Consider the following 20,638-nt stretch of genomic DNA (forward strand, 5'->3'; position numbering starts at 1 on the left):
ATTACTCTAGCCTGTTTGAATGTTATGAAATTAAACTAAAAAAAATAATAAAAAAAAATACGTTACGTCGGATTTCATTTATCAACAAATTGTAGTCCGTTACGTTTTACAATTTAGCGAAAGCAAAGCGCTTCGAACAACTGTTGAACAGCCCGTCTGGATTTTCAAAGGACGTGCGATCCGATTGCATTGGTACAGTTGGCTCGCAACATTTTAGTACAAATTTACTTAAAAGTATAATTTGAGTAGATGAAGAAGGCTCGTGCAGTTTATTCAAATTCATGTGCTCTCCGTCACCTCGTAATCTTCCCAAATGTAGTGGCAAGTCTATAATAAATATGAAATATATAACATTAGCTCCTCTCAGCGGTTTCAACCACGTGCGAGGTAACCCTCGCACCTTCGCATGTGCTCGTCACGATAGTATGCGAAAGCGATCCCGTGGCGCTCACCGATGAGACGGAGAGGGTACCGCTGGTTTTTTAGTGGGTATTCCGGTGTGCCGCTAACATCTTGTGCACTGGCGAGTCCCATAGGCCTAGGCCTGTGTAAAATGTCAAGGAATGAGCTATCCTAGTCCAAATTTCATACAACTTCGTTAAAAAATCGTTCTTATTATTTATATGTATCTTTGTTTAATGGTTTTGTTTTTGTTTGTGGTGCCTGCGTCTATTAACTCGCTCACATACAAGGGTGACTTCAGAACAGATTTTTTTTTTGAAATGCACTTACCTGTTATTGTTATTATAAATCCTACTAATATTAGAAATGCTAAAGTAACTCTGCCTGTTAGATCTGAAGCGAATTAAATTAAATTTGGTATAAATAAAAACTTGAAATCCAAGAAAGAACATCGGTTTCTTTCAATATCAATTCGGACGAAGCCACGGGCGGTAACTACTAAGCAACATGTATAAAAAAAATCTGAATGATTTCTTCCATTTATCGAACAACAGATTAATTTAATGTTTTGCAATCTCAAATAAATCATTCGAATTTTTATTAACAATTATATGTTATCTCTTAGATAAACACCTGTTCGATAAGTAAAAGTATATTTTTGTTGGTCTGACGATAACGTATCAATCTGTACAGCATGTTGCGAACAATCGTCTTGTGTGCGCTGATCGCCTTTGTGAAGGGGCAGACTACTTCCGTCGATAAATGTAAGTTTTACTTCATATTTGTTGGGTGGTAAAATACTCTGGCTTTCAGAGATTGTAGGTTAAATCCTGTCCAATCCGGATAAAACTGGTCTTTGATTTTCAAGCGCTTAGTTAACTTATTTATAGCTAATATTAAGCATATCAAATTATTTTCAGCAATGTCTAAACTATCAGCCGTCGATAAAACAAAATAGAGTAACCGAGTAAATTGGAGTTAGCCGTCTTTACATTGCTTCTTGATTTTATCTTTCTTATCTTAATGTAGATCTATAAGATTTTACGGTCATCAAACATTAATACGTTTAAAATAATGATTTGTGAATGCAAAAAATAAATGAGGTCCTAAAATTGACCCTCGTGTAACGCCAGTGAAAATTTGTTGAATTATATTTATATGTTTAAGTTAATGTAGAAACTTCTCATGTGTCAATGCTTCAGAATAATCTAATGCTTCAGAAAGATCGCAGAATATAATACTAACACTTGATAGTAATAAAAAACAATTTTATTTATTCAAAGCATGTGTCAAATGCCTAAAAACGCTAATCACGTCAGTAATCGAGTGACTTCCAGTAAAACCGTAATGTAATGGACAAGAACTTTATTTTTTTTATTAATTTACTTAATCATGGATATCGATGAAATTTTATTAATATGACTAATTTTAATCTTGTTATATATCTGGCTATATTATTTCACAATCGCCAGTTCGGAGGTAATACAATGTAACGGATCAATGAAATATCAATATAATCCAAAACAAAAATCAAAAACGTAAAAGGACGTATTGAAAAAAGAAAAATACATAAATTAAAAGGTATATTCAGATTATTAAAAGTGTAATTTGATTAAATACGAATAAGGTCAGTTCAGGTCAGCTATGGATATCAACTCTAAATTCATTTAACATTTAATACGAACCCGAGTAACCGCTTACTTACTTAGTAAACGAAAGGGTGCTCGTTATTACTACTAATATTTACTTAAATTATTGTAATAAGGTTCACTGCACTGGTGGGCATGGGCATTCTCAGTTTAAGAAGAGTTAAGCTGTAGTTTACCAATCTGGCTTAGTGAGAGTTAAAGGCATTACGAGGATTCTCAGACATGCAGGTTTTCTCACGATGTCTTCTTTCCTCGTTGAAGATGGCAATCATCACTAATTAATAAGGGCATAATTTTGAAAAAAAAAGAACAGAATTGTGTGGCATTTTACATTTTATACCTATAATTTAAATATATATTATTATTTGAAAATTATAACACCTAAAATTATTAACTAAAAGAGTGATAAGCATGAGCGTAGAGGGATGGAGGGTAAGAGGATGACCTAAGAGGATATGGATGAATTGTGTGAGGTATGATATAACACAGATGGATGTGAACGAACAGGTGATAGCCAAAAATTAAGGAGGCAAGGAGGAATGATGATTTCAAGGACTTTTGTCACAAACTGAATACACGGCACGCAGCCGGTTAAATTTATCACTTTTGATTCATTATTAAAAAATTATGAAACCAGCACCGCTGATATATTACAGCATACCTGATTTTAAATATAATATGTCTTTTGATAATATTTGATTTTTTATGACAATGATGCTATTACAAATAATTTTATCTGTAAAATGTGATAAGAATTTTGATTTTAGACGTTAAGTCATAATACTATAAGAAATATAGTAAAGATTATATGTGTTTAAGCGCCTGCGAGAAATTAAATGCAGCTAAGCTTATTGCGTCGTCATGTCACTTGATTTTACTTAGATTTAAGGGTAATTTTTTTGTCGTCACTCTGAATACAGAAGTTTACCTATACACGTCTTATTATTTTTTCTATCGAAGTTTTCTCTTTAAATACCACACATGGTCCTTCGAGCCGTATTTTATTGAATTAGCGAAAGATAAGCTGTGGATTATTGAGAAACATTATAATTATTCGAAGAAATAATTAAGTTAAAACTTAAACAATATGTCAGATAGTATGTTCATTGATAAATCGCAAATGGATTGCCTAACTCACAAGAATACTGTTGATTAATTTAATTTAAACTGAACAACTTTTTTTCACCAACTTCCCCGGTTTAAATTAATTTGAATGTCTATTTCTGGCCTAAAACTTAACATTTAAAACCTGAGCAACCATTCACGTTAAAAAAAATAATTGATAACGCAACTGAATACTGTTGGAGAAGGAATATACATATATTGGGTCAAATATTGTAACAAAATTTTTGACTGGTTTTTTTACTTATTTTACTTCTACACAATATACAATATTAGTTAGTGTTGGTTTGATTATTTTTGAAAGGTGAGTGAGTTAGTGTTACTGCATGCCCAATGAACGAACTTCTTAGTACCCAATTTTGGTACCGCTTTGATATAAGGATTGGTCAGTAGTTTTTAGTGCTTTGGGGCTGTACGTTTAGTGGCAGCGGTGGCCACTTACTATTAAATGTCTCATTTGCAGTCTACGTATAAAAGAAACACTATTAAAATATAAATATCATGAAAAGATATACTGAGTTATGACATGTCGACGAAATTTACCACATTTGGGGTTATTTACCTCAAAAGTGGTAAATTTCGATGACATGCGATAAAATTTCATTTTATAAATAAACTTTAAATTGAGTGCCATTTGTAATAAACATTTTATTTTTAAAGGTGTTATCAATGAAGGTGACCTCCCAATCAACCAGCATGTGGAAGGCTGCATCACGCCCCCCTGTCTCCTGCCTCAGCTACAGGACGTTGTTATCAACGTTGTTTTCAGAGCGAGTACGTGATTAATCTTATATTTGAAATAATGAATCTATAGATGGATACATTTTAATATTAATATCTCGATTATATTGACTTATATTTATCTAAATCGAGTTTTAGTTTATTCGGGATTATTTATATGATGATTTATTGATTTTTATCACCAGGCTGAGTTTTATCAAAATATGTACTGAAATTTTGTGCGCACGCATGCGCAAATAGAACGCATTCGAGACGTTAGCTCTGTACGGAGTACGGATGTTTACAACATGTCATCCTTACTTACCGACTGCGCTAAGCTTCCGCGAAACAGTAACATTTCTAAGAGTACTGTTCCGTATTAGCGAGATCACATCTCAGCTCCGCATTGGTGGAAACGCCGAGTATGTTACGCAACACGTCTTCCACACGTTTGGAAACCCGGCCTAAGTTTAATCATCTTACAGCTCGCACTTCCAGAAGTATGAGGACCCTCGCAACAGCCAGCGTGAACTTCGGTATCACCATTGATATTGAATACGATCTAGGACCCAATGCAGTCACTTGCAACTTTCTGACGAACACCTACTGTCCGGTACTAAAGGACGAAGTGATTCAGTATACATTGAAAATGTACATCGAACCATTGTTCATTGTGGTAAGTATTTGATTTATTTTCTAAATAATATAGTTTGATTAGTTATTTTGTATATATCGAAATAAATATTATTTGTCCGAGCTCATTACATTACATTTATTGGGCCGGATTAAGCATATTAGGTTTTTTACTATATGACAAAAGTATGCCATTACCTCACTCGAATAGGAGAGATGTTTGCCTGTCTAGGGGACTGTAGATCAATCGGGGCCCCTAGACAGTTGCCTACTCTGCCTAATGCATAATCTGACCCTGCTCATTAGCAGTTGTAAACTTTGATAGTTGAGAAATAAACAGGACAACTTCTAATTAAACAAAAAACTAATTTATCGCTTCTAATGTCTTTTGTAAAAAAAAACAAACTGTTTCTTTATTTCATGGGTACACGATAATAACCAGCAAACAGCATAGGGGCAAAACTGTAGGGAAAATTTGTGTACGGGAAATGTTTTTTTTTTTTAAATTAAAAACATAAAAGCAAGTGTCATTCATATTTATAACATATTTTCATTCACTACTTTGAACAGAGTCAAATTTCGTAAGAATTTCTCGTGTAAGAACACCCATAAGCGTCTTCCCTTAATCTAAAACTGATTAAAAAATCTTTAATTACAACGAAATTTTTATAAATAACGGAAACTTTATACATGTCGGTTAAAATCTTTTTTAATTTCGTTCCGGACATCCGGAAAATGAATCCTTTAATCTCAGCTCGCGAGTTTAATACTTTCTGAAAAGTTGTCCAGCTTTATTACGAGTTAGTCGACGGTGGACATTTTTTAGGAGGTACTTTGCATTATTTTTAATCGTAATTTCATCGGCTTGGGTTGGTGCTTGGTGGTGGGGATTTTGTGCAAGCCCGTCTGGGTAGGCACAACCCACTTATCATATATTCTACCGCCAAACAGCAATACTTTGTATTGTTGTGTTCCGGTTTGAAGGGTGAGTGAGTCAGTGTAACTACAGGCACAAGGGACGTAATAACTTAGTTCTCAAGATTGTTGGAGCCTTGGAGCAATCATTGAGCACCAGGAATACATTTTTTTATGGCGTAGATGTCTATGTTAATGTCGTTGGTTACCACTTACCATCAGGTGGCCTATTTGCCCGTCCGCATAATTATTTCATAAAAAAGGGTCGATGAGTTCATCGTCCGGTATCAACAAAGTAAATGAACCTTTGTTACACAATATAAGTGTCCTGTTAAATCGGCTCTGTTCTGATCGGTGCTAATATTATTTTTCCAGGGCACAGCTGCGACAGTTGAGTTTCGGGTTGTGGGCGAAACCAATGAACCGTTGTGGTGTCTTCGAATACCAATCAGGATCGTGCCCGCTGTCAATCCCGTGCATGAAATCGAACAAAACACAACACGCTTGACACCTTAGACTAAAGTGTCGACATTAATATGTAGTTATATTAGTTGTAAGTTCATTTTATATAAGAAAATTCAATTATACTCGCCTGAAATGTTTGCATGAATGCTAGAAGATTCTTCGTAAAACAAAATTTGTCAATCCTCGTATCAAGAGTGGCAGTGTGTTTAATAGTTGGGTGTGTGCGTGATCATTACAAGATTTGATTGATTTGTGTTTCAAATGCAAGCAGACAATTCGGCATTGGAGGCGAATGTTTGTGCCACTTACAATTTCCGCCTCATCTCCTTCTTCCTAGGTAACTAGCGTCAGTCAAACGAGTCTCGTACTGTCTTCGCGAGTAACTCCAGAAGATTCAATAGAGGAATCGACGATACGATTACGATGACAATTTGTTTTATTAATCTAGTTCTGTTTTTATAAATAAAATAAAAAATATATATATTTATTAAGTATGGATGAGTTAGAAATAAAAAAATAACTAACAAGCGAAAGTATGTTCGTATAAAATTGTGTTTTATTTTGTGCATGTATTATACTTATAAACTTTTCTTTTGAATCCCTCTGTTTATTTATGATAACCGCATTAAAATCCGTTGCCTAGTTCAAAAGATCTAAGCGTAATGATGTTGGGGTGCGACTTTGTTTAACACTATGTAGAGAAAAATATAGGCATTGTTATTATATAACAATGAAGCTACAGGCATATGGGGCATCTTAGTTACCAAGGTTGGTGACGCATTGGCGATGTAAGGAATGGTCTAGACACGCCGAAGCGTGTCAGCCAAGTTCTTTAATATTTCTTACAGTGCCAATGTCTGTCGGTGATGATGACCACTCAAAAACCAAAAGTCAAGTTAAACAATAAATGACATATTATGAAAATAAAATTAAATGTCAAAAAACAATGATAAATAAGGCATATTACTCAATACAAGATTAAAAGTCTTGCCGGTTATTCTTGGTTAATGCCGGTTAATCTACATTAACCGAACCGGCGGTAGCTTTACATATAATTCGATACTGTAACAAGATAATTCAAATGTACTTTTATGAGCCTACTTGAATAAAGAATATTTTATATATAGGTGGCAATTTTTGATAAGTAGGGCAAATAAAAAAAAAAACAGATTAAAAAAATAATGCAGCTCGCTTAATTGAGATGTAGCAGATCCGATGCTGGTTTCGTCACGAGGTGATCTTCCAGCTCCGAGCAAGAGATGAATTGTATATTATTAAACCGAAATTAAGTACATGATAGTTTATTGGTACTACAGCTTTCAGTTAAGATCGATGTATTCTAAAGACTCCGCCATCACGACTGTATGTAAATAAAATTGTCATACAATACAAGTGTTTTTTTTATTGTAAGTCTCTGATAAATATTCCGATGTATCCATTCATTATGTTCCCGTAACGTCCCTGGATATGGAACTACAAAGAATCGCTATATTGACCCTGTATCAATTTCTCGCAAAGCTTGCTTTCAAATACCCTTAACGATATCCTTTGACGTGTATTCTACGTTTTATACAACAATGCATTGTCAGGGGAGACATCCGTTTTTGTCGGACGTCTCTCACACCGTATAGAGGTTGTAATATCATGTAGCTTTCTTTGCTTTTTTTTTGTTATGAAATGTTTTTTAAATTAAAACTTCTGTAAAACCAATAATCCTAATAGATTTTTTTAAATTTGAGTATAATAGGAAATTTAAGAATGTTAGAGACTATATATAGATTGAACACCCCCTGTGCGGTTGCCTGGATAGTTTAGGTTGGATTCACTAGATGGCGCTGCGATCAGGATTTTAATAAAGTTCTAATTTTATTTTTTAAATCATGTTATGTTCTGTTTTAGTAGGCTTCATATTTTCTTCTATTTTGATTATTACATTTGAAGAAAATATAAAAAAAAATATTAAAAAATAATCTTAGTTTTAAATAAACTTTGAGATGTCGCACTACAAAAGAAATAAAAGTAACAAGCCAGCGTCAGCTACGATTGACACTCGCCAAGCGTAATACTTCACTACTGTGCGTGTACGTAGTGGACACATATTGGCCTGATTTTTCGACGCGTTTACAGCTTTGAAAATCTATCTAGATATATAAAATAATAATATTGAAAAATAGCGTCGGTGTGATAGCATGACGTATTTGCTCTGCACTTTTGTGTAAGATATTTTCCTTGTCGTCGAACTTTCATGTCTGTATGATACGATAATTTGACGAAGATTATTCAAATACAATATGTATGTGTTTATTTCAAACATTATATATTTATTTGTATAAAAAACCTTTTAAAATGTGCCTTTATAGTGTTAGTGCTCCGCGCGGTTTTAGTAAACACAATTTTTTTTGTATTTTCATTCTAATGGGTTTGACGACCTCCGTGGTCGAGTGGTGTGTACACCGGTTTTCATGGGTACGCCACTCCGAGGTCCCGGGTTCGATTCCCGGCCGAGTCGATGTAGAAAAAGTTCATTAGTTTTCTACGATGTCTTGGGTCTGGGTGTTTGTGGTACCGTCGTTACTTCTGATTTCCATAACACAAGTGCTTTAGCTACTTACATTGGGATCAGAGTAATGTGTGTGATGTTGTCCAATATTTCTTTATTTATTTATTTATTATTTAATGGGTCGTGGTATAATGTATCCTCTCAAGTCAAGAGTTGTACGCTATCACGAACTCGCTATCCTATTGCAACTGATAGATAAATGTTTTATATTCGTAATTATCAAGTGAATAAGAATGAATCTTGAGAATGAGAGTATCTGAGATATTTTGCCTTCAATGACTTATTTCAGCAATTGAAATAATCTTTCCTAGTCATTTTTTATTTTGAGTACTTATATATTTCTTCCTTCTCTTGCAATTTGCGCGAAGATTTTGGTATTATTTTAAATTTTCTAATCTATGACGTTCAGTAAGTCTTTCAGTTTCGCTTCTCTAGATAGTTTTCTTGTAGATTGCATTTTTTTAACAATCTAAAGTCGTCATCATCATCGTCCTCCTGCCCTTATTCCAATTTTACTTGGGGTCTTTGCAGCATGTCTTCTTCTTCCATACTTCTCTGTCGGACGTCATCTCACGAGTAATATTCTTTCTAACCATATCGTCTTTCATACAATCCATCCATCCTTTCTTTGGTCATCCACTTCCTCTATATCCATCCACATCAACATGGTCCTCATTCCTCTACATAACATGCCCATACCAAGACAGCCGGTTTCCAGATAGCTTCTCGGTTACCGGTGCCACTTTCAAACTTCCTCTTATGTACTAATTCCTTACTCTATCCATTCGCGTAACACCACACATCCCCCTCAGCATTCTCATCTCCGCCACATGTAAATTGTCTTTCAGTCATCCCTTTTGTAGCCCAACACTCTGATCCATATAGAATCTAAACAATCTAAAGTAGGGTTAAGATTATTAAAGAACTAGAACGCTATACTTTGCTCACACATATTAGTTGGGGAATATTCATAAATAAAATTTAAAATAACGATTTTTGCTACCCACGCGATAATTCACAGTTATGTCAGCATTACTTCGAATGAAATGCATTAAAAACAATCATATTATTTAAATAAAATAAGATGTATGGATACAAAGTCTATATTTTAAAGGCAAATTAGAAAAATCGTTGATTATATATCATGGGAAACAACGCCAAAGTAACAAATATAGTAAAAATTTTTCGTCGATTTTGATAACATTTTATTGATAATAAAAAAAAGGTTTAAATAAAATTAAGTATGAAATAGAAAAAGAGAGAGAGGGGAAGGCCGCTTGGAGGGGTCATAAAGCTTTTTCCTTACGAGAACATTTCTGCTAGTTCACTATACTTCTTTCCAAAAAATAAAAATAAAAATAAGTTCATTCGTTTAGGAGCTGCAGAGCCGTTGATACAAAAGTAACTTATAATACCTCTCCAGTTGCTTCGGCGTTACAAAACACATCTCATCATAACGGAGTCTTATTTTCTTAATTGCTTTCTATATCCATTCAAAACGATTGTGATTCGTACTATAATAACTTTACTACATCTTTGTTAAACAGAAACTCTTTTGAATATCCTTAAGCACTATAAAAGTGCTTTTGTAGTTTGTACTGTTTTAAGCTCAGTCGTTAAAAAAAACTAAGAACCCTTTCGCTAGAAAGATCTGATTGTAATTCAAGCCGCGAACTTTTGTACGATATCATAGTTGTTAAAGTGTGAAATTCATTGATATAATTTTGATACTTGCAAAGCATAATAATAACATCCATAGTTTAATGTTTTAAGTCAAGTTAAGGTCAAGATTGTTTTAAAAAAAATTGACGATTAACGTATATTACCTACGTAATACAAGATTGTATTAAAGATGAAAAAGTGTGGATTTAGGATTTATTGATTTCTAGGCAGGATATATAAACTGAATTGAACCTTATAGACGTACTGTGTAATTAAATTGGTGAAAAAGAGTAACTACTGAGTTTTCTGCCGGTTGTTCTCGGTAGAGTCAACTTTCCGAACCGGTGGTAATTTTACATTTAATTCATCACTTTAACATGACGTTTCAAAAGCGGTTTCTGACGATACATGACGATTCAAAAATATACTTGAATCAAGAATATTTTAATTTTGATTTTTGTATCATTTTGTCTGTTAATTTTTTTAATCTGTTGTTAAATGATGTGCGTACTTAAGAATGTTTACAAGAACCACGCTACATTTCGAGTCATGATCAGTTTGAGCTGGAACCGTCTGCCAAGCACTTGACGTCACATCCGCCTACCTAATACAAAGAATTAAATACTGGTTACTACTCATTTTGAAACGTCATTTGACGGTCTGGGCTTAAACTCTGCTCGTTTGCGGCTGCCCTCTGGGGTCAGGTCTCAGGTATAATTTTCCGGGTTAAAAATCTATGTGCTATTTCAAACTATAATCTATCTCTATGAAAATTTGTATTTAAATCTGTTCAGCCATTTTGGCGTGATTGAGTATCAAACATCCATCCAATCTATTGCATTTATGATATAAGATAGATATTAAATTATTAGTAGTTGTGGTTTAAAATTAAAAACAGCGTAACAGTATAATTTCCTTTAATGTATTCTATATTTAAGTGTTTTACAAATATTTCAAAACATATTTTTCTTATTGGCAACCCCAAGTCCGGAATCAGTTCAAAAATATTCCAAGAAAAACAAATGACGGAACAAAATAATTGCAAGTAAAGTCATTTAAATTTACAAATATAAAGTAACAATAATGATTACATACTTTTAAAGTAATCGAACATCTTTATTAATATTGGCATATATTATTTTGCTCGGTAGGCGGGATATATCATTGTACACCATTATTAGGCCCATGGGTAAGTTGGCGTTAAAATTTACGTCATTACGAGTCGTGCTATACTGTTCTCTCATATTGGCTATGTACGATTTCGTCGTTTGGACTTCTGCGTCTGACGTTTTTGGCAAGGACACGTCGTGCAGCTGAAAAAAAGTAGTAGAAATATTAAATCGAGCGATTCAATCTCTTCCGCGTTTTCGTGTCCAAATAGCTTTATTAAAAAATAACGTATTGTAGAACGTTGGACTTAAACTTGCCCTTACAATATTAGCGTTACCGCCTAAAGACTTTCAACGCACACATGAATATGTGTATGTATGTATGTATTATATATATCAGTTTTTTTTATTTGGATTATTTTTTTAATATAGTTATCGTTGAAATTATTGTATAAACTATTACTTATATTTATATTTTAATTGCGTAATTAATTTAAACTGTGTTTGTAAGTAAAACGATAAAATAGTACAATATTTCCTGTATGCATACATAGTAAGTTGAACGATGTTGCCCTAAGCAAATACAGTCTGCGTGGCTTGAGTCCAAAAACAGATCACAGATAAAAAAGAAATAAATTATAATATTATTTTATATTGAAGTACATTATAGTGTTAGTGATACTTGTTGACAGTTCTCAGTTATTCCGATTTCTGTATAATATAATATATGGTATATATATATATATAAATGGTATTCGTATAAATTCATATAAATGGTATTCGTGTAATCTAAGGTCTTACGTCAGAATTCGTAGAATTTGTTTCAAAGCTTTTAACGTCCCGTATTGAACCTTCAGATATCCACCGGTCCTCAGCTGGCGATCTCTGTGAATTGTTTTTCGATCTTCTGTGACGTTTTCTATTTCTGCGTCGTTTGTTATTGTTCGTGGTGTCTGAAATTTTTTATTATTTAAATGTTAAAAGGAGTTTATTCGTTTGTTTGTTATGCTTTAACATCTTAACTGTTTAACTGATTATCATGAAATTTGCCTCCGTATCGTTGACAGAAAAGGATATAGTCATATATTATATCTAAAACCTGGTCACCATCACATAACATATTTCAATTAGTGACTTCAAAATTTATATATTTTGCCTTATTGACTATATTATATGAATAGATATTTTGCTTGGTTGGTGTAGTAGCAGAATTCGAAGCGCAAGGTTCAAATATCAGGATGGGCCGATAAAAAAATCTTGGGTTTTTCACATGAAAAATCTCAGTTTTTACTGCTAAGCTAGTTATTACTAGGCTATTACCCGGAGACTTGAAATTGGAACACTGGAACTATATATTCCCGTGTCTTGGTAAACACGTAAAGCCGTTGTTCCTGCGCACTTTCCGGTCTTGTCGGATTTGCCTTCCCATCGGATTACGAGTGGACTTGTGCGTTCAAGCTCGTTCACTATAATATGTCCGTAGTTCTCTGGTCAACCTTGAGATTATCTGCCCTCGTCATCATCATCATCACAAATTTTAAACCAATTTATTCGGCCGTTCTAATCTGAATGATACACTTGAATTTCACACGAAGTCACAAGGTTTCCTTGATCTTATAAATCATATGCGTGTATTTGTAATTCTTTTCCTCCTTAATGATTTGACCGATTTTAATGATATGATAGGAATTAAATATACTTTGTTTAGTATTGAGTATCACTTGGATGGTACTTAGCTATAGTTGGACCCGATAAGTTCAGTTATAGTTGGACAATTATTTTTATTTCAAGTTTTAGTATTTGTCGTATGAAAAAAATTACTACTGTTCTTAAATTCTCAGCCCCATCCCCCCTATTAATGTCTCATTGGTTATATAAACATCTTGGGATTTATTCTCCATTGATATATAATCATAAAAGCAATAGTTTTCAAGAAAATTTTAACCTCTCTGCCTAATTTGTGTCAATAGTTTTCAAGAAAATATTAACGTCAAATAATTAATTAATTAATTAATTGTGTCAAGTTCAAGTTTTTTTTTTTATTTCATTTCAGTTTATTTCTTTTTAATTTGGAGTAATTAATTATTATTTTTTGTTCTTTCGTCTTGTTTTTTATACTTAAGTTTTTGTTTCAAGGATATATTAATGTAGGAGTTTAGTGTTTAGTTTTCTTGTTATTTATAATGTATAATTTAAACGCCTGTAATAAATTTGTTTTCTACTATTTTTCAATAATTTGTGAATAAGCCGACGATGTTCCAAAAATCTATAATAAAATATAATACATTATTTTCTCTGCACGAAGTCGTACGGGCTGGGCTGCTAGTATTACAAAAGATAATTACTTCTGGAATGTTCTCTCTCCGGCGTAGATGAGTGATTATCATCTGTGACAGATGTGTTTAGCGAGCGACGATACAGCATCCTTTTGTCCAGTTGAATACAATCTGAAATGTATAACGCTTTATTAAATATTTCGAAAGTGAATCAATCAAAATACAGTTTAGTCGAATTTCTCTAATAAGTAGTTTTGTTGCTTTACAACATTCGTAAGCTAAGCTAGTTTAGCTAGATATTCTGTAAATCACTTCGCATCTCACTTGTGTAAAAATTAAAGTGACTAATATTCATACGATATATTTATGTGTGTATCATTTAATATCAGATTATCGAACAAAAGGTATAGGTAGGATTGGGCGCGCACAATATAGGGAAGCAATCGAAGCGAATACAAAATTAAAAGCTAGTGAAAAAATCAAAAGAAATTCCTGATGGTGCGAAACACGCTGACAAAATTCGTATACGCTTTACATTTTGTATTCGCTTTTGTTGCTTGACTATAAAGCTCCGAGCGCTCCATCTCCCTTATATTTTACAATCTGAGCCAACGAATGTTATAATCATTATCAAAGTCGCATATCTCTGGACATTTCACGTGAATTGTCAAATTGGGTCTATTCAGAATCTACTGCGAGGTTCTCTTATTTACTTAATATTATTAAGTTTACTTCATTGCAACCGCATAAAATGTGGCTTCAGATTTCCAGCTACAGCCGAAGTTACAGACCGCATACTGTTCTTTTGTGCTCGTGAACTATATCTGCACGTCCAGTACTCACTAATTTAGAACCGTCCAACTATATTGTAAAGCGTATTAAGCTGTGTCATGGAATACTTATTTAAGAGTCTCTTAGTAAAATTAACGACATTTATTGTTGCAATATTAGATTATGAAATTTAATAATTAACTTGGTGGTAGTTTTTTGTGCTAGTTCGTCTGTGTAGGTACCACCCACTTATCAGATATTCTACCGCCAAACAGCAGTACCCAGTATTGTGTCCGGTTTGAAGGGTGTGTAAGCCAGTGACATATTGGCGGTGTAAGGAATGGTTAATATTTCTTATAGTGCCATTGTCTATGGGTGGTGGTGACCACTTACCATCAGGTGACCCACTTGCTCGACCTCCTAAAAATATCATTAAAAAAAACAATTCAATTAATCTTAACTATAATTGGCCAAATTCGACTCAATAAACTTTACTTGGTAAAGGTTTTGGTAAAATATAAATACTTTAGTTTAAATCATATATCTTTTGATTTAATTTTCTTTTGATTTTCATATATATAGAGTCTAGATGGCCCAGTGGTTAGAAAACGTGCATCTTAACAAAACAGCCACCCAGATTTCGGGTTCAAAACCAGACAGGTACTACTGAATTTTCATGTGTTTAATTTGTGTTTATAATTCATCTCGTGCTCGATGGTGAAGAAAAACATCGTGAGGAACTTGCATGTGTCTAATTTCAACGAAAATATGCTCCAAACCTTATCCTCAAACGGAGAGGAAGCCCAGCAGCGGGAAATTTACAGGCTACTAATGTTAAATGTGTATTATATGTGTATTATATCTAGATAGACTGTCGCAGTACAAAAATACGAAATCAAACGAGCCGAGACGACCTTTATTATCTTGGTGTGCATGACAGCTACGATCAACACTCTCCAAATGTAATACTACTTTAGAGATTACTGTAGTGTGCGTGTAGATAATGACTAACTGTTGGACATTTAATTATTTCCTCGACAGTCTATCTAGACATGAAAATAATCAAATATATTAATGTATCTTTATACATACCTGTGTATAGCTTGTCGAGTTCTTCCTTATATAAACGTGCTGTGCCGTTGACTAACAGCGTGGAGGTCCGCAGGGACAGCCGTCCTCGTTGAGTACCGTCGTGATTAACCCATTTCTCTATAGTAGAACTGAAAATTATATTTATATATTAAGATTAATTAATTTGCAAACTATTCATGGTAAAGAAGGCATATTATTCGATACAAGATTATATAGATGATTAAAAAGCGTGGAGTTAATGCTTGTTGACTTCCAGGCAGGAGACATAACATACATATATAATTATATTTGACTAACATGACAGTATTTTTAGATGTTGAAAAAGAGTAATCTATATTCCGAACCGGTGGTAGCTTTGCATTTAATGGTTTGTTAAATGACGATTCAAAAGTGCTTGTAAAAGCCTACTTGAATAAAGTTTATTTTGATTTGATTTTGTCGTGCGTTTAAAATAATTGAATGCTAATGGTTATAAAATTAACGCTATCTGAGACCTGACCATAAACGTTTCCCAAGTTAAAGCCCAATATGGCTTAAGCGTTATATTTTTTTGGAACGAAATATTTGTTCGCTTACGGTAGCGTTATGCCCCACCAGACGACGTTTCCCTCTCTTCTTTTCTCTCTCTATCTCTTTCTAGTATGATTTCGGATTTCTTATAAAAAATACGATTCTTATCAATTTATTGTAATCAATAAAAAACAATGACATCTTTGACTGAACCTGATAGAAGGCTGTACCTCAATCATGCTCACCTTCAATACTAGCACAACATTAAATGCTATTTAATCTAAGAAAAAACAACATATAATTAAATATTAAAATGTATATCAATATTATCAATAGGTAAAATTTGTAGGTAGGGGGATAACATCCGGTTCTAATGACCCAAGACTAAATTATTCCTGAGTGATATAGTGTGTATTATATAAAATCTGTGCGAAGCCGGGGCGGGTCGCTACAAAATTAAATGAGTGATGAATAAAAAGGTTCTATATGAAAATATACTTGGAAACTTACAATACAATACTTGGGGGTAGGGTTTTTTTTTAAATTATTCCTCGCATTTTTACTAGGGTCCTCCGGAGTCATCTGGATACGTACTACTCACTCATCAGATATTGTACCACCATATAAAAGTATATGGTATTGTTGTGTTCAGGTTTGAAAAGTGAGCCAGTGTAACTAAAGGGACAAGGACATAACATTTTAGTTCCCAAGGTTGGTAGCGCATTGACGATGTAAGGAATGATTAATATTACAGTGACATTGTCTATGGGCGATGGTGACCACTTACCATCAGGTGGCTCATTTGCTCGTCCACCCATACACTAAGTTATAACCATATGTTTAAAAATGTAACCTTACCATATTTTCGGCAATGTAGCGTTATCATTTACAGTTCTCTGTCGATTTGCGTAGCACCAAACAATTCCTAATGTATTGCTATTCATCAAACTCGTATTGTAAAACATTTTACACAAAAACACTTTACGAGTCGATAACGTAGATATTATGACAAATAGATTCTTAACTACCCGCTATTAGTCTTTTTTTTTTTAATTTTTAGTACGGCTCTGGATACAGGGATTTTTTTAAAATACTCATAATAATAGTCGAGGAAGTGACGTCACCTTTCATACGTAGTAAAAAAAAATTCATCTTGGGTTGTCACCGGTTCGGAAAAAGGAACACCCTGACCTGAGAAGAACCGGCGAAAGACCACTGTATCTTGGCATCAAGAGTAAGGCCAAGAAATTCATTTGTTTCAACTGGATCCATCGATTCCCCATTGATAATTACATCGAGTTTTACATTTTGCACGTTTGGTGTGCTAAATTTTACAATTTTAGTTTTTTTATTATTAGCCTAGGATATTTACGCTAAACCAGTGTACTATATCAAAGATGTTATGGAGCTCGCTAAACATAATAGAAACTACCGGATATCCGAGATAAAAAACTATCCGTAATCGTAAACGAAACCGATAAAGAATATTTTTACTATAATTTGTTTTCGCATAGTGTTATATTGAGAGAAGTTAATTGTATTATAAACATATTCGTTTATTTTCTGTGATTATACCTAATACTAAATAATAGATTACACATAAAGTCAAATGGACATCTTGTAATTATTTCTTTTACAATTTCTAAATAATCTAATATCCCTAACCGATCCTATCCGAAACAATCGGATAATCCAAAATAATTTTGTATCCGAAACTATCCATATCCAGATCCGAAATGTGATATCAACAACATCCCCGCACGAAACCCTTAGTGTTAGTTTACAAGAGTTGACAAAGAAAAAAGTTTAAAAATATATGTATATATTTGAATTATATCAAAACAAATTCATTTTATCATTTAAAACATTATTCAAGATTTAATGAGCGTATCATTTTAATTTTATTACTAAAAAGTTTTAGCCTTAATTAATGAAAAAACATACTAAAACAAAACAGACCATCTTTAACGAAATAAATTAAGAGCAGATGCTACACGTGTCAAAGTTGATATTTTTATTTTACAATTTTAAATATAAAGCGACGTGTAGATTAGTATAATCCGCGTCATTAGGCGAAGTATACATTTTCATCCGGAGCAATGAAGCTCTTTGTCAGTTTGACAAAACGGTATGAATTAAAAAAAAATAGAGGTAAAGATATGTTTTGTATATTTTTATATTATTTTCGTATTATTAGAATGTTATGCTATCAAGAAATTTTAAATAAGAATAACAAGATCGTGAAATTTAGAATCCAAATTAATTTTTTTAGTGTTGAAGCATTACTTCATTCAAAAAAAGAACCTGATTTTTTTCTAAGAACGGCAACACAAAACCGCCACAGATAAATATTTTTTATTCAAGTGTACAGAATGCTAAAACATTTATCATACAAGGGTTTTATTATTATATTAGATGTTCCGCGTGATTGCCTTCGACCGGGCGACCTAGTCGGTAGGATTTGTATTTGATTGAACAATTCATTCAGCGGAGCCTTACATAAGTGACTGAAAAGAATTGAGCGTTAAACTGTGCAACCTGAACGATTCGATCTATAGTGTAAAAACAACAAATAGGCGAGGCTCGTCAGTTAGTGAGGTAGTACTCTAACGTAATCGAATCTTGATAACATTAAACGAGTGCTGCCGGAGAAGCACCTCTATAGTTAGTATCTTAATCACTAAATAAATAATTTAATGCGAATATTTTTTTTCTAATTAGATCCTGTGTTAATTGCAAATTTATACTTGGTGGAAGAGCCTTGTGCAATTCCGTCTGGGTAGGTACCACCCACTCAACAGATATTCTGCCGCCAAGCAGCAATACTCGGTATTGTTGTGTTCCGGTTTGAAGGGTGATTGAGCCAGTGTTACTACAGGCACAAGGGACATAACAGCTAAGTTCCCAAGGTTGGTGGCGCATTGGCGAAGTAAGGGATGGTTAATATTTCTAACAGCGCCAATGTTTATGGGCGGTGGTGACCACTTCATATCAGGGGGCCCACTTGCCGATCCGTCTACCTATTAAAAAATATATGTATATGGTAATCTTTATATGAGTATAGAGGGATGTCGGATGCAAAATGAGGGTTCCATAAAAAATAAAATGGATTTGTGTGAAAGAGCGGCGGTAAGCTTAGTAATTAATCTGTCTCTGTCCCGCGTTCAACTGTCACGCGACGCAATTCTGGTACTGTGTGGGATGTATTAAATACGTCACATTAATTATACCTTGCCTATTCCAACCATATTTAATTACATTATTTAGGAAATAAGAGAGCTGATTAGGTAATATCCCGAAAATGATGATATTATTTCTTTATTGATAGAAGATTATGTTGCTAAAAACTATACCTATAAAAAAGAAAAATAAACGATATTTTTTATGTATCATTATATCTCTACAGGGAACCACAGTGCTTTGTGTACCGTTGTCATATCGTATTATTTTAATATGCTTACATTTTTTGGCAGACAGCATCACATACTGAATTATTGGATTGAAAATTGACGTTGAATAGTTTACGTTTGACTCTACAATGACTTCTTCATTGACTCGCAATTTGTCTTTGTTGAGTAGAAATGATAATATGTTACAAATGTTTCTGGTTGTAGACTTTCTCAGGAGTTCTAAATATAGCCAGTCGACTTCTCGGGGATTTTTTTGGGAATCTAAAATTGACGTGCCAAGCATAAAGCATTTTTTGCGATTCAACGGGGAAATGCTGCTAGCATTCTTGCCACCATTGTAACTATTTTTAATTCATATTGGTATATATATTTAAGCACTTAATGTTATCAATTCTTATGTGTAATAAATGCACTAATACTTGTCGGGTTAACCTAAATATAAATCTTTATAAGATATGTTTTTTTAGGTCCAGCTGAGTCAACACACTCTTCAAGAACAATTTAGGTCATTGCATAGCTTTGAAAAACTCAAATCGAGCATTTACTGGAAGTAAAATATTATCGTCAGCAAAAGTCCTAAAAAAGTCCTACCAGAATCTCTCTCATTGTTAATGCAAGTCAAATATCTGTCGTTAAAATGAAAAGATAGTAACTTTACCATTACGAAAATCGAATTGAGTTTTTGCCAAACTATCTTAAGATTCGGCAAACCAATTTTTTCTCTCATGTTTTATTTTTAGTTCCACAGACATGTTGTCCGCGCTTTTGGTATATCTTATTCGTAATTTGTATATTTTTTATTTGACTTCCATGTTTTTATGATTAGACAGCATCACAAGAGTCCATCTCGGCTCTGCCCTGTGGTTAGAGCGCGTGCGTCTGAAAAGATGATTACGGGTTTAAGCCAAGATAAGCACAGCTGAATTCTCATATGCTTAATTTGTGCTTATAATTCATCACGTGCTCGACGGTGAAGGAAAATATCGCGTGGAAACCTGCATTTGTCTAATTTCAATGAAATTCTGCAACATTTGTAGCCATTAATTGAGGCAGCGTGCTGGAGTAAGTACCAAACTTCTTTTAAAAAAGGTGGAGAAGGCCTAAGCCCATTTACAGGGTGTTACTATACCACAATTTAAGTTTTAGGTATAATATTCGACAAACAATTCTAATCTATTTTAAATGCATGCATTTCACAGAGTGTATTTGTTAGAGCGATAGAACTATTAGAACTTCCCCTGGATTCCTTCCAAGCCTTATAATTCTTATTATAATTTTTGATTCCAAAGATTCTGGAATATTTCCAGATAAAATTCTATTTAGTATCTCTAGAAATCCATTT

General features: G+C 33.5%; 2 protein-coding genes across 2 annotated transcripts; one reads left to right on the forward strand and one right to left on the reverse strand.

The window, feature by feature from the left end:
* Positions 1-2,476: 2,476 nt before the first annotated feature.
* Positions 2,477-6,336, forward strand: LOC125072098 (NPC intracellular cholesterol transporter 2). Its single transcript, XM_047682610.1, has 4 exons — positions 2,477-2,483; positions 3,834-3,947; positions 4,379-4,569; positions 5,817-6,336. The coding sequence occupies exons 1-4, from the start codon at positions 2,477-2,479 to the stop codon at positions 5,955-5,957; spliced, it is 453 nt and encodes a 150-aa protein (XP_047538566.1). The 3' UTR covers positions 5,958-6,336.
* A 4,706-nt stretch (positions 6,337-11,042) lies between these two features.
* LOC125072082 lies at positions 11,043-16,883 on the reverse strand. Its single transcript, XM_047682592.1, has 5 exons — positions 16,745-16,883; positions 15,377-15,504; positions 13,583-13,684; positions 12,039-12,190; positions 11,043-11,441 (listed from the first exon to the last, which is right to left on the reverse strand). Exons 1-5 carry the CDS (start codon positions 16,849-16,851, stop codon positions 11,226-11,228), a joined length of 705 nt encoding a protein of 234 aa, XP_047538548.1. The 5' UTR covers positions 16,852-16,883; the 3' UTR covers positions 11,043-11,225.
* Between the last annotated feature and the right edge of the window lie 3,755 nt (positions 16,884-20,638).

Source organism: Vanessa atalanta, chromosome 20 (assembly GCF_905147765.1).
Source record: "Vanessa atalanta chromosome 20, ilVanAtal1.2, whole genome shotgun sequence".
Taxonomy (NCBI): domain Eukaryota; kingdom Metazoa; phylum Arthropoda; class Insecta; order Lepidoptera; family Nymphalidae; genus Vanessa; species Vanessa atalanta.

Excerpts from the sequence above, each read along its gene's own strand:
- LOC125072082 (XM_047682592.1), bottom strand. The coding sequence starts at position 16,851 with ATGTTTTACAATACGAGTTTGATGAATAGCAATACATTAGGAATTGTT. Across the intron at positions 13,685-15,376 it reads ACTCGACAAGCTATACACAG|ATTGTATTCAACTGGACAAA; the intron begins GTATGTATAAAG and ends TATACATTTCAG. Across the intron at positions 12,191-13,582 it reads GGAGAGAGAACATTCCAGAA|ACACCACGAACAATAACAAA; the intron begins GTAATTATCTTT and ends AAAAAATTTCAG.
- LOC125072098 (XM_047682610.1), top strand. Across the intron at positions 3,948-4,378 it reads CAACGTTGTTTTCAGAGCGA|CTCGCACTTCCAGAAGTATG; the intron begins GTACGTGATTAA and ends ATCATCTTACAG. Across the intron at positions 4,570-5,816 it reads TCGAACCATTGTTCATTGTG|GGCACAGCTGCGACAGTTGA; the intron begins GTAAGTATTTGA and ends TTATTTTTCCAG.